Source organism: Ipomoea triloba, chromosome 15 (assembly GCF_003576645.1).
Source record: "Ipomoea triloba cultivar NCNSP0323 chromosome 15, ASM357664v1".
Lineage (NCBI taxonomy): Eukaryota > Viridiplantae > Streptophyta > Magnoliopsida > Solanales > Convolvulaceae > Ipomoea > Ipomoea triloba.
Window position 1 is genome coordinate 27047126 of NC_044930.1, and position 18818 is coordinate 27065943.

An 18818-nucleotide genomic window follows, 5' to 3' on the forward strand; every position below is an offset into this window, starting at 1 on the left:
CTATGGCACCCCCTTCCCTGATGTAAATACAAGCATGTCATCTACAAAAGCAAGGTGATGAACACCAGGTCCACCCATAGGCTGTGTAAAGGTAACCTCATTATCTCTTATTAAACAAGACAATAGTTCTGCAGCAATGATGAATAGACTGGGTGACAATGGGTCTCCCTGCCTCAACCCTCTTGTAGCTCTGAAAAAACCTTGTTGAGTCCCATTAATAATGACAGAATACCAGATGTTATCAATTGACATTCTAACCAAACCAATCCAACCTTCACAGAATCCTACTTTCCTCAGAACCTTGAAGATGCATTCCCAAGCCATCATATCATAGGCCTTAGTCATATCTAACTTGAGAATGACATCTTCATTGGGAGCAGACATCCTATGACACAATTCTTGTGCCAAAAGAATGTTGTCCACTATATTCCTACCCTTGACAAACCCTGACTGAAATGGAGACACCACTCTAGCTAACACTTCTGCAAGTCTGACCACCATTATTTTGGTTATGATATTACTGCAGAAGTTGCTTAAACTGATTGAATGTATAGTTAAATAAGGTTTATATATACTTTTGTTGTGTCGCAATTAATGAAACTACATTGTGCATAAAATGAAACTGAATAGTCAGTCTTACATATATTGAATGTATATTGTTTAAATAAAATTGTAGTTTAATTGAATGATACTTTAGTAGTATATATTGTAATGAAACTATGATGTCTATAAAATGAAACTTAATGGTAGATTTCACATATTGAGTATAAAGTGTCAAATGAAATTGTAATTGAATAATAATAATATTTTAGTGGTACTATAATGCAACTATATTGTGTATAAAATGTAATTGAATAGTATCTCATATAGTGAGTCTAGGCGTGTAAACGAGCTGAGCCGAGCTCGAGCTTAGGGCCTAGGATGGCTCGAGCTTGAGCTCGTTAAGGAAGGCTCGGCTCGAGTTCGAGCTCGAAAACTGGTGTTCGAGCTCGAGCTCGGCAATTTTCGAGCAGCTCGAGCTCGGCAATTTTTGAGCAGCTCGATTGTTCGAGCTCGAGTTCGAGCTTGAATTCGAGTCCGAGTTCAGGCTCAAACTTGAGTTCGAGTTCGATTTTGAGCTCGAATTTAAATTCATGTTTCAATTAAGGGTGTTTGTATGTGAATGCAACCCTCTCTCTCTCTCTCTCTCTATATATATATATATATATATATATATATATATATATGGCTCGCGAGCGGCTCGACGAGCCACGAGCCTAAGACATTATAACTTGAGCTCGGCTCGATTATTAAACGAGCCGCTCGAGCTCGAATTTGACCGAGCTCGAGCCGAGCTTTGACCGAGCCGCTCGGCTCATTTACACCCCTAATTGAGTCTATATTATCAAATAAAATTATTGTTAAATTAGAATGATATTGTATGTAGTGGTGTTGTAATGAAACTACAGTGTATATAAAATAAAATTGAATAATAAAAAATGTTGCTACATAGATCATAGCATAATTCTTTGTTTACCATTATTAACACACAAATTTAAAAAGACGTCGTTTTGACCATTGTGGACCACGTTCCACAATAAAATTTGCCATAGGCCCTAGCTCTATGATACCGTCCATGATCAAATTAAGTTGTGCAAATCTTTGGTCCACCATCTCCTCAAACTAAAACTAATACCTAGGCCAGGTGTGGGTGCAAATTATTCTATAGATCTGAATTTAAAATACATAATTTACTTATTAAATATTCACAATTTACATACTAAATGTTTATAATTCAAATTATGAACATTTAGTATTTAAATAGACACGAATCTAATTTACAAGATAGACTCGAATTCATGGTATAACTATTAGGTGTGGGGACAGTCCTACTATAATATACTATACAAACCACTGTACCCAATTTCCTACACTTTCTAACAAACGCCGCCCAATGATTTATATTAATGATGAAGTGTACTAAAAAAAATATTAATAATGAAGTACATACATGAACATGAGTCGGCGATGGCGCAAATATGCTGCGGGCCATGTATAAGCTAGTTCGGTTGTTACATCGTGGATCATTGATCATTAAATTTTGTAGATCATAATATGAAAATTGTATCGTTTTTTAAGTAAAGAAATAATAGTCATTCCATTTTAATAAATTTTGTACTTTTTGTGTGTTCATAACAATGAAATTACAGTGTATCTAAAATTAAACGGCGTCTCATATTATGTTTATATTATCAAATGAAACTGTAATTGAAATGATACTTTAGTTGTGTTGAAATGAAACTGCAATATGTATAGAATAACATGTCTCACATATTGAGTATATATTGTCAAATAGAAGTGTAGTTGAATAAAAATGATATTTTAGTTTTGCTGAAATGAAACTACAGTATGTATAAATAAAAATTGAATAACATGTCTCACATATTAAGTGTATATTGTCTAATAAAACTGTATTTATATTGAAATGATATTGTAGTTATGTTGTAATGAAACTACAACGTATATAAAATGAAACTGAATAACAGTTTCACATATTTGAGTGTATATTGTCCAATGAAACCGTAGTCGAATTAAAAATTATAATTTAGTGATGTTGTAATAAAACTACAGTATGTATAAAATAAAATTAAATAACATGTCTCACTGTTTTTTTTCTTTTTTGAGAAAAGCCCTTTTGAATATCAATTTTAATTTCATAGTTGTATCAAATTTTTGTATGTTGTATACTTGTATATGAATAATATAGATAATACAAATGAGTATTTTTTTTTTTTATTTTTTTTTTTTGGAACAAAATGAGTATTTTATTATGTTAGAGACTTAGACTATATACATATTGCGGCCCAAATAGCAAGCAAATGAAATCCACTTCTTCGGCCTCAATTTTATTTGGGTAAATGATGTTTCACCTGGCCTGCCTCTACTAGTCTCGTACTAAGGCCTGTCTGCCTGCTTAAAACAGATCATTTATATCATAAATCAGGGTCCATATAGCATTATGGACCCTAACTCAAAACGATGAGGTACATATTTAAGGTACAAAATCTTATAATATAAGATAAAAAATTACAATACAAAACATACATATATTGTATATTTATTTATTTTCAAATGTAATTTAACTAGATAATTTATTTTTATAGACATAGAAGTTCACAGTACAAGAAACACAAATTTACACAAGTCGTATTTTAAAATAGAATTTCAGACACAAAAATTTGACACACAGTCCACATTGCACTGGTCATAAAGATTGAAACATACATATCTGATATCTCCCCCATCCCATGGCAGAAGAAGTAAGAGGATAGAGTCTCATACTTGGCCGGAAATCATGGCAACGCTGCCTCGCTCCACTTCTTCTTCTTTTCTCTTCCAGCAATTCAGGTAATCATCTCCCATTTTTCTCATATATATATATATATATATATATATTCTTTTTTAGAAAAATTAATATATTTTGTTTCAGAATCAGAGCTGGAGGCATCACAATGGTTAAACCCAGCTTGTCCCTAAACTCGAAAACCAAGAAAGCAAATCTCTCTGCAACAAAGAATGAAAGAATTAAGCTTCCTACATATAGTAACGGCAGCCAGGAAGCATTTCATATTAGCAAGTTCCTTAGCCATCCATCCGGGATTGAAGCCATTTTGAACAAGAGAGCCTTGCAAAGCTTGCAATCCCTAAATTCTAACTTGTACAGGTAATCACTGCATTTCCACAACTATTCTAATCTTCTATTTCATTTTAATCCTTTATTTTTTCCTAAAACTTAGTTTCAATGCTATAAGTCTAGGATATTAATTAAATAAGGTTTATTTTTAATGACAAAGAGAAGGGAACACTTCCACTCAATCATGATCCAGCAAGTAAATATTTAGCAAAGATGACTTTTATGGATTGATTATACATCACCTAGGCCATTTTCTAAGATAGTGTCTTCTTTTTAGTAGCTAAAGTCTCTTTTTGTGTTTGTTTTTTTTCTTTTAATCTTTTTATAAAATTAAATATATATCTATATATATGTTTTTATTATTACTTGTTCATGTATAGGATCTAAACAATGTTTGAACTGTGGACTATCCCATCTTAGTTCCATTTGATTAGAGGTGCATCCTTACTTTTATAGCCCGAAACAGAGATCTAAATCTTAATAATATGCATTTCTGCCAGATGTACTCTTCCACAAATTCAATTTTTGAATTTTGAGGTTGCCCCGGTCCTAATTTTACAAGTAACATCATCTAGCGAAGATTGCAGAGTTGAGATGTTGTCTTGTAAGGTAAGTTTTCATGTAATTATGAACTTAAAACTGGAATTCTTCATATTTGAAATAAGATTGCTATTCTGCTTTGAAATGTTAACTAAGTTCATCAAGTATTGAAGAAGCCATAGATTTTAGACAATACAGCCTAGACTATGAACATGTGAAATCTTCCAAGTATTTTTACAGCATGTTTGTTTTAGTCTAACTTGAAGTTAAGCAGGCTTAATTATTTTATTTAGGCCACTAAAGGCATCAAATCCGTAATTTATTCTTGGTGACTTCTTTTCTGACGGAACAATACTTAACCAGCCATTGTAGAATGGATAGCACGCTATACCTCATTTCTTCATGTATATACACATTACAGTAGTCAATTCCTTGTATTAATTAATTCTAGAAAAGGCAATCTACAAAAACCAGTTGGTCCAAAGAACATATATAGTATGAAACACCTGCAGACTCAAAATAAAAGCTAATAGTAAAGTAGGTTCCGGTAAAGCATAAAGCAATAGCATTCATATAACTCATTTCTGAAGTCCATTTCATTTGTGTACTTTTTCTTCTTCTGGAGTACTGTCTGTTATGAAAATGGTTCACTTACTCTTCATTTCAGTTTGAAGGTTCAGAGGTTGTGGAACGCCAGAATGAGCATTTTTCAGGTATGCTTGATGCTTTTTAATCTTGTGACAACTAACTTGCTTGTGGTCATCAGTCCTTGTGTCTGGTTTGGCTAGGAACATTATAGTGCAAGTTTTTGCTGTTTTCAGCGATCTTTTGGTTTATGTTGAGCTGAAAGCCTGAAATCATATATTAATGATTTGGTTGCTTGATAGGTTAACAATAATAAATACTATGAGTAGATTTTTTATTTTTTATTTTTAAATCCAGATTACAAATTTATTGTGTTTAGGAAAAGTTGTATAGGTGAAAGCAAATTAAAACTTCTTGTGATAATGAATGATGATTGTAATTTAGCTGGTGAGACGTGTTTTTTCACCTTGACCTGGCAGCATCCATGAGGAATTATATAACATGGGAGACCATTGATTCTGAGCCATTCTTAAACATTGATGTGAAGTTGGATCTCTCTCTTGAGGTTATATTACTCTCCCCTTGTATTATTTAAAAAGTTGTGCATATGCATTTTAACGACACATTGAAGGATGATAGATATCCTTTCTTTTCCATCCATTTCTTCACGAAATCCACTATTGTTGGCATTTTTTCCTGTTTCCATCCATTCAATTGTTGATTGTGCATGGTGGGATTTTGTGGAGGATATGTTTCATTCTAGATTTGATTGATTGATTGAGATTTTGTTAGAAGTAAATAATAATCCTTGAATCAAGGAAGGATATTGTGGAAATAAGCAGCTAATGTAAAAAATACTTGACAGCTTAGTTACATCCCAGCTTTGAACCTTTATGAGTTGAATGAATGTTGATGATGCATGGATGCAGATATATACCCAGCCATTGACTTTGCTGCCAGTCTCTGCTGTTGAGCGTCCTGGAAATATGTAAGCACCAATAATCTCCATCTGTGTGTATATTTATTTGTTATTAAAAGGAAAAGTATTTAGATTGTTTGCATTTTCCAATAGCTACCTACCTACCTACCTTTGGCTTTGGGTTGATGTGATGTTATCGTTTGCAATGCAAAATGCAATCCAACCTCCTCAATTTATGTTTATGTGTGATGTGCAGAATGATGCAAGCTTTGGTGGATAGGTTAGTACCGCTGCTTCTGCAACAACTGTTGCATGACTATGATCAATGGGTTCGCACCCAACACCTCCCATGAATTTATTTGCAAAATGTAAGGTTGTCGTTTTAATTTCTCTCTCTCAACTCTCCTTAATACTTAACTTTCAATAAATTAATTAATCAGTATAGTTATTTGATATGATACATAGTTGTTCAATGTAGATAGATGAATTACTTCTGATGTTTTATGTAGTGAATATGTATATTGAACATCCATGTTTCACAATGTTAATATGTTTCACGATATGTAAAGGCAATATATGATGCTTCCAACATCAACAACAATAAAAAATAAAAGTTCCAAATGACTTCAACTAGTAACAATAGCGTAATGTTAAAAAAGAAAAATAAAATGAACTCAAAATTACTATGGATACATCTGTAACCGAATGTGTACACCTACCAAAGAAAGATAAAGCAGAACCTCATGAAGCAACTTGCCATGAATCTGGCAGGAGGGTGTGATTTTGAAGATACATTTTAATCTTTTCTCCCAAACTTCACCCTGTGACCAATAGCTCCACCTCATCTTGTTAGTACCAAACCGTGTGCACTTGTCAGCTCTGCAAAAATCATGCTGACAATACTAATTCGCTTACAAGCCAACCCAATATGAGCGCCCATTGCTGTTGTGGATTGGAGATGCACTTGGAGAAGTAACACACCATTCATACCAAACCTATTTATGATTGAAAAGTTCAATATGACACATTCTTTCCACCTATAAAATCATGTTAGAATGCTTTAATCCTTGGCATAAGATACCAAGTGTCCATCATAAAATGTTGTCAACACAAACCAATAACCTTTCTTAGGTTCTTCTATGTGAGCCATATCTTGTGGACTATGTATTTAAGGTATGAAAGAGAATGACCTCTTTTCTTAACCCATGACAATATAGATTTTTTCTTCTTTTTTTTGAGCATAATATGTTCATTGTACAGATATTAATCCTGCAGAAACTAAGAATTACCTTGGTAGAACCACAGCATCGCCACATATGAACATCTAGAGGGATACCAGGTGGCACGCATACTGGTGTCCTCAATGGAAAGAATATTGAGAACCTGTAGAAAAGACATTCATTTTCAGATTATTATTCTTCGGAGTAATGGAAATGTTAACAGAAGAAAACAATCAACAGACTCAGTGGCAGGCCAGTGCCTGCAGGCTGCAGCTAAAAGTAACTTTTTTTGGGTACCATTGGGAAGTAAAAAAAAATATCTATGCACTACTACTTCCCTTATTTCCGAATCAGAAGTTTACTTTTCAGAAATAGAAGAGCATTTGATGCAGTTCTTCAGTTCCTTTAAACTATGTGCAATTTCAAGAGAATTACTATAATATCCAACTTTAAGGAAAAGAAACCTCAAATTGTCCCTCATTTTACACTTGTAACTTTTCATTCAAGCCCCTCACCAACAAACTTCAATAGAGAAGAAATGAATGAAAATAATAGTTATATGAAACTCGTAAGCCTAGCAACCAAGTTGACAGATTAAAATGGATTTACAACAGCTTCACAGGCGCTAAAAGAATTTATCGTACCAGCTAAACATGTTTGGTGTTGCTGTTGAAGGTTCAATACCAAGATGAACATCCTTATAAAGTACGGCATCAAAGTAACCCGCAAAACCTATTAAGAATAAAATTAATACTGGAAAGCAGCAAAAACTATAAGAAACACAAAAAAACCTTTAGTTAATCTTTTTTTTTTTTACTTGTCTGTGTGTGCAAGTGTGATGATACCCCATCAGTAATTAATCAATATAAATAGTCTTATGCAAAAAGACTTACCAGTAAATTATTAAAGAGTAAATTTCAATGCAATTGACTTGGAGACATAAACATACAGATACAGTAAAGGAGAAGACATGCAGAGGGATGGACATAAAGATAATAGTGAAGAAATGGAGGGACAAAAATACTACATTGCCGACTACTACACATTTTGGTTGTGGCCATATGCCTTATGTGTTACAATTTTAAGAGAATATAGTTGGCCATCATTGTCTTCATCGATTCACATTTTACCAGAACCTTGCTGAGAGAAAGTCTTAATATTTGTCCAATATGCATTCAATTTGATCTAGCAACCCAAAAGCAAAACTTGCCTGTTTTAAGAAGTATATAGGGCTACAGGCTACCTTTCTTAAGGATGATTTGCATGATTAGCAACTACTATTGCCATTAGGGAACCATTGGAAATTTTGCTAAAGAGGTGACTCAAACACAAGTTGTTTACATACCATGCACCATGGCTGATCCAGTATCAACAGGTATCTCAAACCGGAGCTTCTTATACCTATTATTGTTTTTATTGGTTGAATGTTCTGGATGAGTAAATGTAAAGACCTAACAAGTACAGTAAAGATAAATGTAAGCTGTTGAAGTAAACTTCATAAAATAAAATAAAATAAATATAAATAGAGAATCCACTTTTGTTTTTCTAATAAATTTCCTTTGAACAAACTTTTCTATTCAAGATGTATGTATGTGCGTACATACACACATGCACTTACGTATGTACATGTATGTATATAGAATACATCAAAGTGTTTAACAAAAAATAAACTTACAGGCTGAGGAGTAGCAAGCCTAGCTACACGGTGTAGTTTGACGACATATGCAGTTTCAAAGTGCACTATATCTTTATGCGATTTAATCTGTAAAATTAGGAGCATGAGACTAATATTAAACCAAAAAAAAAAAAAAAAAATGTCACGGAAACTCAATGAGAGTAACATGCGTAAAACAAGATTTTACATCATTGTACAATTTAGATGCGGTAACCGGTTGTATAAAACTTGTATACCTGTAATAAGAATAATTACAAAAAGTGAGATTAAAGAAGGTCATTTATTTGCATAATTGAAGATGCCATTTGAATGGATGCTATGAAGAAAATAAATTGATAGATAAATTCATAGGATTATAAACAGAGATAAGCAAGAAATTGCAATCAGAATATAGAACATACGATGTTGGAATGGAAACTCCATCTGGCTTAAGGAATCTCTCTGCCCCATCAAGGCATTCAGGTGACAGCTCATTGTCACCAAAAGACCCAAGCAATTCACTGACCTATACTTAGATTAAGAAGAAAGGAAAGGAACAATAATAATCAAATGTTGATTATAAGAATAGAGAGCATCTCTTGGAAAATAATGAAATAGAAAATGCACAAAAAGTTTCACTTTCCTGAACCAAAAATGTCTATATAGATAAGTTTGTTGAAGCCAAAACATTAGTTACATACCAAAATATCAGCTTTCTCCGGAGCATCCCAGCAACGCATATCACTTGAAACAATGGTTACAATTTGCTCCCATCCTTCCAGCCTTACTAAACTCTGGGACACCCAAGTAATGGTGAGTAAGTAGGTAAAAGAGGTATCAAAATACTCAACTATATTATTAATACTATGATTCTATGAATTAATAACTTAAAATGCCAGAATTTGTTCATTTCCATTTCTATTTAGAAACTTACATGAAGAGTAACAATTGCATTTGGATTTTTCTCTACAGCATAAACTTTCAACTTGCGTCCAGTTTCTTCAGCAGCCTATTTACAATTGCAAAACAAGTAATATGAATTAGCTAGTGTAAATGAATTGGCACTGCTTATCATCCACCCTCCCAAGCAAGAAGATCACTGAACCTGCAATGAAGCCCTGACAAGAGGTCCACGTCCAGCACCTACAACCATCAATACCTGCTCCAAGTGCATGCAGGGCATTATTTGAGAAATTGGCTAGCTAAATCTAAGTTTCCATATTAATATTTCACACCAAATACTTACTGTTGTGACAGTCGATGCCTTCTCATCTGGAACCCTATCCATCAAAGCATAGGCAACTGCTCTTTGGTACTGTATAAATAAGAGAAAATCAGCATTTGTCGGAGCTATTAGTAAGTGAGCAGAGTGCAAAATCACTAATCATCCATAAAATGAGACCAGTTCAAGTCCATTATCTCTGCCCTCTCTACTTTTATTCAGTTAAAAACTCAGGTAGAAGTAGCTTCAGTGGGTCAAATGGGAGAAAAGGTGAACAGAAAAATAGAGAAGTTTACTGAAGTGAAGCAGTGGCAAATGGACTAGGGAAATTAGATACAGAAAGGACATCTGAAGTGTTAAAAAAAAAACAAAAACAAAACAAAAGTTTTGGTAGATTAAATGTTGATTTACCATATATTTTTAGTTGATAACATCATAAGGACCAGAAAAGATAACATCAACTACTCAAAATGTACTAATTTAGAAAATTGCTTGCAAATATAAGGTTGATTTCTGCAATGTTTTAAATTGTTAAAATGTATTTATAAAATAAAACAAGATATATCACAGTTAAATTAGTAAAATGTATTTATAAAATAAAACAAGATATATCACAGTTAAACAGCAGAGCATTACAGCAATTAAAACAGAGTCATGTCACTATGACAAAAATCTGAAGTGAATGACAATATTTAGAGGTGGATCTATATCAATTGTGACTACTGCAAAAGGCTTGAGGTTGCCACTAGTGGCCCTGGCTTATAAAAATGAAAAAATTAAAAAATGATAAAAGAAATTGTTTGCAGTAAATTTCACTAAACCCTCTACAGTTAGAGGCAAGTAATACAAAAATCATTTCACAGGCAGCTTCCCCACATCCTCAAAAAAATGGAACAAAAAATATTATGCCAATGAATTATTTTATACAAATTCATGTAATTATACATATCAATATGGACAAACTAAATAAACAATTAATTATGGAATAGAAATTGAATACTTCAAGTCATTTAAAATTCAAATAAAGTAGCATAAAGATTGCTATCCCTTTCAGCTTTTTGCTAATAAGCCTTTGTGATTAACAGATACTCAATTTCATATAGAAAATTTCCATTGTGGTGATACTCTGGCAAAGTTTCTAAACAACATCAAGCTCTTAAAGTTCCCAACTAACATTACTAATAATTTGGGAGTTCAACATAAAATTTTATTTGAAAAATACCTGAATATATTTAACAGTGTCTCTCTCAAATGTCTCGTATGTTTGAGCCTCCAAGTTATCCATAAGAGGCTGCACACATAATTTAAATCAAATAAGTGTCAGCAAAAACCCTTTTAGAAAGGAAATTACAGTAATTGAAATTCATTTTGTAGAATTAGAGCAGAAAATGTTTGTTGAAGCAATAAACCTGTCAGTGAAGGAAATATTTGAACTGACACAGAATGACAGCATGATACATTTACTGAATGGAGGGAGAGTTCACCTGCAAAGGAGACTGCAAGTAATCTCTATAACCAAGCTGAAATTTAGGAAACAAATCAAACAAATATCAGCATATAAGGGAGGAAAGCAGGAAGCCTAGGAGAATGGAAAGAACAGAAGCAAACAGAAACTTGGTAACTACGGTAAAAGAGAGGGTCTGAGTTTGCCACTACCTCAAAACGTTCTTGTTCAGGAAGGGCATCCATATTTTGATATAGATAACCAACATAGTCCAAGTACGCCCTAAGAGGATGCCGCTGGGTACCTGATCATCAAGATTGATATAATAAAACATAATTAGCTTCAAAGTGAAAGAGCAACAAAAAACAAACAAAAACAAAAGAAATGTTGGAGCATGCAACAGCATAAAATATTGTAAGGTGGATGGTAAGCAAGAAGGCAACTCCTTAGTCTATTTGGCATTCCAAAAAATCCTAGATTAATATATTACCAGTGTTACTTTCTCCTGACCCTGAACTTCCCATCGGAAGATTGTGAACTGGTTGCCCAGAAACCACTATCTGCAAATTTATATGAAAAGAAAAGATTTCACCCTAAGCAGAAAGAAGAGGGGAAAATTAAAAAGGTGTAGAACCTGCTAACAAAATAATATGGTTCAGAGGTATGAAGTGCATATGTAAATTTCACAAAAACAAAATTTTGCATTAAGTTAAGCTAAATATTGTTGGAGATGGTTATAGATGTGAATTTTTACAATCTACAGTATTACAAATATCATCAGAATAATGGAACATAACAAAAAATGTTTATATATATATATATATATATATCCCCTTTTTGTGAGAAGCAATTAATGGAGTGAATACTAGCCAACAGCAAAATGCAAATCTCTGAAACCAAGGAATGATGTGCAAATTGTAATTATTAGATAGCCACATGAAGGAACACTACCTGAATTGAATGGTTGAAAAACCCTGTTAATAGTTTTTGGTGCCGTTTTGACAGACAAGGGTAGCCTCGTGCATTGGTTAGAAAAGACTGGCAAAAGGACAACAATAAATGTACAAGATATAATAATAAAATGAGTTATAGGAAATCCATCAAGTGACAAAATTGATCATCTGCACTTCTAACATTGAAGTATATATATTACTAGGAAAATAAATGCCCATATTTAAGAAACAATAAATACATGCAGTATTACTCTCATTTTGGAAGTAACAATTTTCTTAGGAAAAAACTCAACTGATCTTGTCCAATTCTAAAGAAGTGAAACATGAATGGTAAATTGGGGCATAGGGAGTATTACGTACATTAGTGTTAACTATGGCTGCTCTAACAGGCTCACCAAACCAACGCAGAAGTGAATTCACAGATGGTAATGAGGGCCTGATCAACAAGTAACATAGAACTAAAGTTATAGCTTAGGAGAAAAAGGATAATGCTAGATGCACACACTTATGTGGCTTCATTCAATTAATTCATAGGGGTCAACCAATTCATGAGTGGCCATTGAATATAGAAGAATGTAAAGCCACCATATCAGTGTGTTTTTTTCCAGAAAAAATTACCTAGGATTATTAGTCTCAAGCTGCAGAATAAACAGATAAAAAACAGAGGTTGTATTTACTTACAAAACATCAAGTGCAACTGACAACTGGATATGGTGTTCACAAAGAGCCCGGAACGCATTCCATAACTCCCATGAATCAACATGTCCATCCTGGTTTGCAAAAAAACATAGCCCATCATACTTCAAAAATTCAAGTTCCTATGTTCAAAGGTCAAGTATACAGAATTCCCACAACACCAGAAAACGAATCAAATGAACTTTCTCAGAGTCCAAAGTGTCTAAGACTGGTTGTAAAAAAAAACTTCAGCTAAACTTGTTCCATTCATGCTGACAGAAAAAAGTTTACTACTGGCTAAATAGAAAATTGAAAAAGAATAGATACATATTTCATCAATGAAAGCATTTGAAAGCAGAAAGGTAACATCTAACAACTTAAGTTTGGAGGTTACCCCAAAATAAAAATGCTTAATACTCCAAGGATCTTCATACACATGTAAATATATTTATATTTCAGTTAAACAAGAATCTAAAATAAATATCTGTTTGCGTGTGTACCTCCAACTACACAAGGATAACTTACCATTGTAACAGGATTTCCATTCACAATATCATCATCAGACTTCTTCAACGGAATCCGAAGCCACAACTTTAGAACAGATGAAATTTATATAATTAATAAACTGAAGTCAATGACAAGTGGACTAAGTGCAGTAGGATGAATAGAAGTTATGGACTAGGTTGAAACCTGCATGTTGTTTAGATTCTGCAAAATTTGATTCACACATCTGGCATAATTAGCACATGATACTCCTTTAGGAGCAGGAAGGAGGCATGCCTATAAGAAAACCCAAAAAAAGGGTGACTTCCCATGTAACAAACAGAAGTATTTGGTAATATATGGGACAACATCAAACAAGATGCATCATAGAGACATAGACACATGCAGGTCACACAAAAGGGGGCCAACCAGAAAATAGTGTTTTTTCCACAACATCTGACTAGTTACAATTTGAAGATACTGAGGGACTTCTTATTTAGACAAATTTTCCCATTAACAGCATCTATTTCAAAAACAACCCGAATAATTTCATGGAACAGACTTAATAATAATTGGGTATGTAGTGACAGAGGCCTTAAGCAGTTGGAGGAAGGAGGAAGAGAATGAAAGAACAATTTTAAGAGCAAGGAATAATGGAAATGTAGAAGTGGAAGTATCATTAGTCTAGGAAATTCACAACTACTATTTTCTTATCATAAAAAATATATACAAGCAATAACTATGAAATTCTTGTCTTTTTCTGTGTGGAATATAAATTAGTGTAAGTCCAAAGTAACTAATGAGATGTTATGAGTCCAACTCGAGTGCATCTACACTGAACCTTGTCAATGCAGTTTTTGTACACACCTGCAAGGATAGATGAGAAGCCCAAGCTATTTCTTGCCTTAAAGAAATCTCAGAATCCCTACGAAGTATCTCATCTTCAGAATCCAAGTCAATCCAAGAGCTAATCTTGCCTACATACAAGTAAAACCAAAGATTAGTGCGAATTGAAATGTTAGAAGGCAAAAAATGTTATGTTGCGTGACTTTTGATGTGTGGACAACATATTTATGGACCAAGCATACACTGATAGACAACAGCCTTGCAAATGTCTTAAGAATGCAATAGAAGAACTCAAGGAGTGCTAAAGTCATAAACATATTGCTAAAATTTAGATGCCAGCTTCTGCAACCACAAGGTCAAACTATAGGTACCTCCAAGTCAAGTTGTAACAAATGACAAGAGTTTTTGAACATCAGATTCTCCATAAAGTTAGTTACTATTACCAGCTAATGCAATAAACCATATTTACAAAATTCAATAAAAATAAAACATTAGACTGGTACAATTAGGTGATAATGGTTTTAAACATTAGCAGCAAAAATGGATTGGTCAACTGCACTAAGCAATTTATCAGATACAAGTATATTTCCATGCTCTATAGCAGAAATGCAGCTCAAAATATTTAAGCAACTATTATATTTAACATTGTGGAAAACCAACATTTGGAATTCAGTTCAAACACCTTAGAAAACCTTTTGAAGTCAGTGAGAATTCAGGACATACATCACCATCAACAAAAATATAACAAAACATGCAGGTTTACATCAGGAACAAATTTGAAAACTTAAAAACTTTTCATCTTTTACAACTGTGACAAGAGTAAAAACAAGATCTACTCCATACAGGCCATCTACTTGTATAAAATAAAATAACAGATCCTGATATGAATTAAATGACCTGGGAGCTGAGAGCTTCACACTGTACATATCAAATTTGATCACTGTTCTTCATGCAGATTACAAACTTTTAAATGGTCTTTCTAACATTATAATAATATTGGAAAGAACAAAACATTGACTTTACAATCCCAAGTAGGGTGAATATATGTACAGTATACATATACACTACTATATAAAGAGTATCTAATATAATACAAGCTAAAATTAGCCAATTTGCAATGAACAAAAATAGTCACCAAATTTCTTCTAAGTTCTAACACTGAAACTAAATAGACTATTGAGCCATTTCTACCATCTTCTGCACTTGTGCACAGATATTCTGAAATGCTTCAATCGGGATTTCTCAGAATATTATAAAGCTGATTGCTTATCCATAATAATAAATAACTAAATAAAAAGTGGTACAATTCCATAATTGCATACAACTCCAACTATTAGATTGTAGCTTCATACTGCCTTCATAAAGAAAAACAAAATGATACCCCCTCCCCCCCAACCCAACATACGCACTCATACTAGAGTGCAAAGTTCAGAGAGAACAAAAATATTTTCAGACACCTAGGTGAAAACACAAATTAAATTGAAAAAATAAAATAAAATACTTATGCTGAAAGCAGATCAATACCAACTACATGACTACTCCACTGGGAAGGGCTCAACTCTAAGTCTGACCCAGCAAAAGGCAGCACACAAGACCCACCATCACGATTTTCCATTAAGCTGGGTCTATAATTAGGATCCATCTGCATTGTAAAATTAGGAACTAATCACTGAAAGATAGCTTGAAATTAAAACTACAGACTTACAGAAGAGATTTTCAAAGTATATAATAAGGCAAAATGGACAAGATGCTGGAATAACTAGACAATCAATTTTTATCCATTTTATTATATACATATATAAATACATTATAAAAAAAAGGGATAATATAGTAAATATACTAATCTTGATAGATATGCATCATATATCAAATTATATTTTGGGGGTGTTGGGCAATTAGTGAATAGTTGATAGCATATTTTGTTAAATGTTTTGTCCAGCAGATAGGATTAGCGGTTTGTAGAAGTACATTTAGTAAATTAGATGTTCCAGTGGATATGGATATATGTCATTGAAAAAACCAAAAAAAAAAAAGAAACAAAACAAAACAAAACAAAACAAACCCAATACTGACATATACCACATTATTATAAGTGCACCTACTACCAACCACACATTGCACCAGTCATGGATGCATGTGATTGGCTAGCAAGCCACCATTTCATTATACACATATAGACATATAGTGATGAAGACTTCTATTGTATCAGTGGCTTACTGAGTTATTGACATAGCTAACACGACCATTTTGGCCAATATGTAATTGGACCATTACATGATGAGACAATTTTGAATCCCAAACATAGCAACAAAACACAACTACTAACATCCATCCCTTATAGTTATTTGAACACAACTAAAATTTCAGCAAGAAGAATAGGAGAACAGTATAGTTCAGTTATTTTGGCTAAATATGTGATTGTCTAATGGATCACCATTACATGATGAGACAAACCCAAATCTGAAACATGGCAATAACCATCACAAATACTGATATCTTTCACTTGTAGATCTGTGAACACAATTAAAATTCCAGCAAAAAGAATATAGTGTTGCCAGCCCAAGAGTGAAACTGGGAAGCAGCATGTTTCACATAAAGGCCAAGCACACTACCATAATTACTATTGGTGACTTACTGACCAGTCGCACATAGTAAAATTAGCCATTTGGCCAATATGCGATTGGCTAATTGGTCACCTTTACATCACATGTGATGTGACAAACTAAATCTCCAAACATAGAAAAAACCAGAACAAATATTGACATCCCACATTTATTGTTCCTTGGACACATAAAATTCCTATGAATCAAGCATAGTTCTGCCCACCTATGAATGAAACCAGAAAATAACATAGCTCACATAAAAGCTAAGAACAGTAGCAAATTATTATGGCAAATCTGTGATTGCCAAAATAGCCATTTAATACGAAAAGACAACCCCAAGTCCAAAATAGAGCAAAATCCATAACCAACATCCTTCCCTTAGAGTTCAAGAAAATATTTCAAATTCCCACAATAAGAATATAGTGTTGCCAGCCTTTGACTACTATGAGTGATAACAGAAATAGCATAGTCCACCTAAAGGCCAATAACACCTTAAAACTTACTGTAGGTGAATTACTGACCATTCACACATAGGAAATACAGCCATTTTGGCCAATATGTGATTGGCTAATTGATCACCTTTGTATCAAGATTAAAGAGAGGAACCCAAATCCACAAACATAAAGTTATATTAATGATTAACTTAACAAGTATATATGAACAGTCTAGCGGTACAGCAAAATGAAGACTATAATGTGGAACAGAAAACATACATTTCTTGGTAGGCTAATAATAGAAAACAAAAATATGTAGCATTTCCACGAAGCATATATCTCTAAGTGTACGATTTTAGTGTGCCAGACTAACCAATGGCGCGATGACGAAGTCGAACCCACCAAGGATGTTGCGGCCGAGAAGCTGAGGCATGTTATCGTCGAACTCAGTCTCGACTCCGCAGTACTTGGAATCATTCTTCTCGTCTCCTTTCCTCTCTCCCAGAGGCATTTTTTCTTTTCAGCTGAGAAAGGAGTTGTAATTCGGAGAATGCCAAGAACTTGAGAAGAGAGTTGAATATTGAGGTAGGGTTTTAGAGGTATTTATGAAATGAAGGCGGCTAGGGTTTTACGGAGTAATTTTTTGTCCGACAGACGGAACATGATGGCAATTTGGCAATGCATCGGCTGAGTACCTGCAAATGGAAAAATGTTTTCCATCCAAACAAAAAAACATTTTCCTTCTTTTTAGGAATATATTTTTCATCCAACCAAACACATCCTAATAGTAAAAGTTGTTGTGTTTAGAAAGTATAAAAATGACTTTTGAAAAATGAGTCACTCTCCAGAAAATTGTTTCATTTTCAGTGTTTGGTTGCATTCTGGAAAACTATCTTTGTGTGTTTGGTTCATTTTCCGAAAAATTAGTATAAATGTATAATTATATATTTTTATTATTCTATTTAAAATATTTTTTTGAGTACATTCTATTTAAAATATAAAAATATATAAACTAATAATATTTATTATAAATAAAATTTAAAAAAAAAAAAAAAAAAACTTCGTTGCGCTGGTTTCCGCCAAACTGGTGAGCCGTTCCTCTCTTGCACGAAATCATTTTTCGAAAAAATGAACCAAATTTTCGTGAACCACAGAGATCATTTTCCATTTACCACATTTTTCAAAGGTTGCCAAACACCAAAAGCCCAAAAAATAATTTCCGAAAATCATTTTTCGAGTTACCAAACACACCCTTACTTCCTTGGGAGTGTAAGCTCCCTTCAATGGAATTCCGATAGTAGCTACTAACTCCCCATTGTTATGGACATGCACTGGTAGCAATTAATTCTCTCTTATGGAAGTGGTTATTCCACAACATAACATTCATTTATTTTTACGTTATCGGCATTATTTCTCCAATAATATACACCTTATTGGTAGACTCCTTCTCACAAAATCTTCCTAGTACAATTTATATCTCGTGCGTGGTTTGCATACTATTTTGGGAGAATTTTTTTTTAATAAAAAGACACTTTTATCCTTTAAAATAATTCATTCGCCAAAAAAT

General features: G+C 33.3%; 3 protein-coding genes across 6 annotated transcripts; 1 reads left to right on the forward strand and 2 right to left on the reverse strand.

The window, feature by feature from the left end:
• Positions 1-501, reverse strand: LOC116005973 (secreted RxLR effector protein 78-like). Its single transcript, XM_031246206.1, has one exon. It carries the CDS (start codon positions 499-501, stop codon positions 1-3), a length of 501 nt encoding a protein of 166 aa, XP_031102066.1.
• Positions 502-3240: 2739 nt separating this feature from the next.
• On the forward strand, positions 3241-6279 carry LOC116006597. 3 transcript variants are annotated; one of them, XM_031247033.1, is made up of 7 exons: positions 3241-3387; positions 3470-3703; positions 4174-4282; positions 4881-4926; positions 5278-5363; positions 5728-5786; positions 5974-6279. In XM_031247033.1, the coding sequence occupies exons 1-7, from the start codon at positions 3335-3337 to the stop codon at positions 6068-6070; spliced, it is 684 nt and encodes a 227-aa protein (XP_031102893.1). In that variant the 5' UTR covers positions 3241-3334; the 3' UTR covers positions 6071-6279. The 3 variants fall into 3 exon arrangements, with proteins under 3 accessions (XP_031102893.1, XP_031102894.1, XP_031102895.1); XM_031247034.1 differs by having other exon boundaries at positions 3476-3703; XM_031247035.1 differs by lacking the exon at positions 5974-6279 and having other exon boundaries at positions 5664-5774.
• LOC116006596 (protein arginine N-methyltransferase 1.5) lies at positions 6257-17967 on the reverse strand. 2 transcript variants are annotated; one of them, XM_031247030.1, is made up of 23 exons: positions 17625-17965; positions 15739-15856; positions 14236-14345; positions 13576-13665; positions 13411-13476; positions 12892-12980; positions 12571-12646; positions 12209-12295; positions 11748-11817; positions 11470-11561; positions 11298-11333; positions 11036-11104; positions 9838-9906; positions 9697-9750; positions 9526-9600; positions 9293-9385; positions 9014-9117; positions 8800-8848; positions 8613-8699; positions 8283-8388; positions 7582-7669; positions 7007-7100; positions 6257-6712 (listed from the first exon to the last, which is right to left on the reverse strand). In XM_031247030.1, the coding sequence occupies exons 1-23, from the start codon at positions 17760-17762 to the stop codon at positions 6629-6631; spliced, it is 1944 nt and encodes a 647-aa protein (XP_031102890.1). In that variant the 5' UTR covers positions 17763-17965; the 3' UTR covers positions 6257-6628. The 2 variants fall into 2 exon arrangements, with proteins under 2 accessions (XP_031102890.1, XP_031102891.1); XM_031247031.1 differs by having other exon boundaries at positions 6624-6754; positions 17625-17967.
• Positions 17968-18818: the final 851 nt, after the last annotated feature.

Bases quoted from the DNA above. Each gene is read 5' to 3' on its own strand.
- LOC116006596 (XM_031247030.1), bottom strand. From the start codon at position 17,762: ATGCCTCTGGGAGAGAGGAAAGGAGACGAGAAGAATGATTCCAAGTAC. The intron at 12,296-12,570 runs GTACGTAATACT...TCCTTTTGCCAG, and splicing joins CAGCCATAGTTAACACTAAT to TCTTTTCTAACCAATGCACG. The intron at 7,670-8,282 runs GTATGTAAACAA...TATTCTTAATAG, and splicing joins TGGATCAGCCATGGTGCATG to GTTTTGCGGGTTACTTTGAT.
- LOC116006597 (XM_031247033.1), top strand. From the start codon at position 3,335: ATGGCAACGCTGCCTCGCTCCACTTCTTCTTCTTTTCTCTTCCAGCAA. The intron at 3,388-3,469 runs GTAATCATCTCC...ATTTTGTTTCAG, and splicing joins TTTCTCTTCCAGCAATTCAG to AATCAGAGCTGGAGGCATCA. The intron at 5,364-5,727 runs GTTATATTACTC...GCATGGATGCAG, and splicing joins AGTTGGATCTCTCTCTTGAG to ATATATACCCAGCCATTGAC.
- LOC116005973 (XM_031246206.1), bottom strand. From the start codon at position 501: ATGGTGGTCAGACTTGCAGAAGTGTTAGCTAGAGTGGTGTCTCCATTT.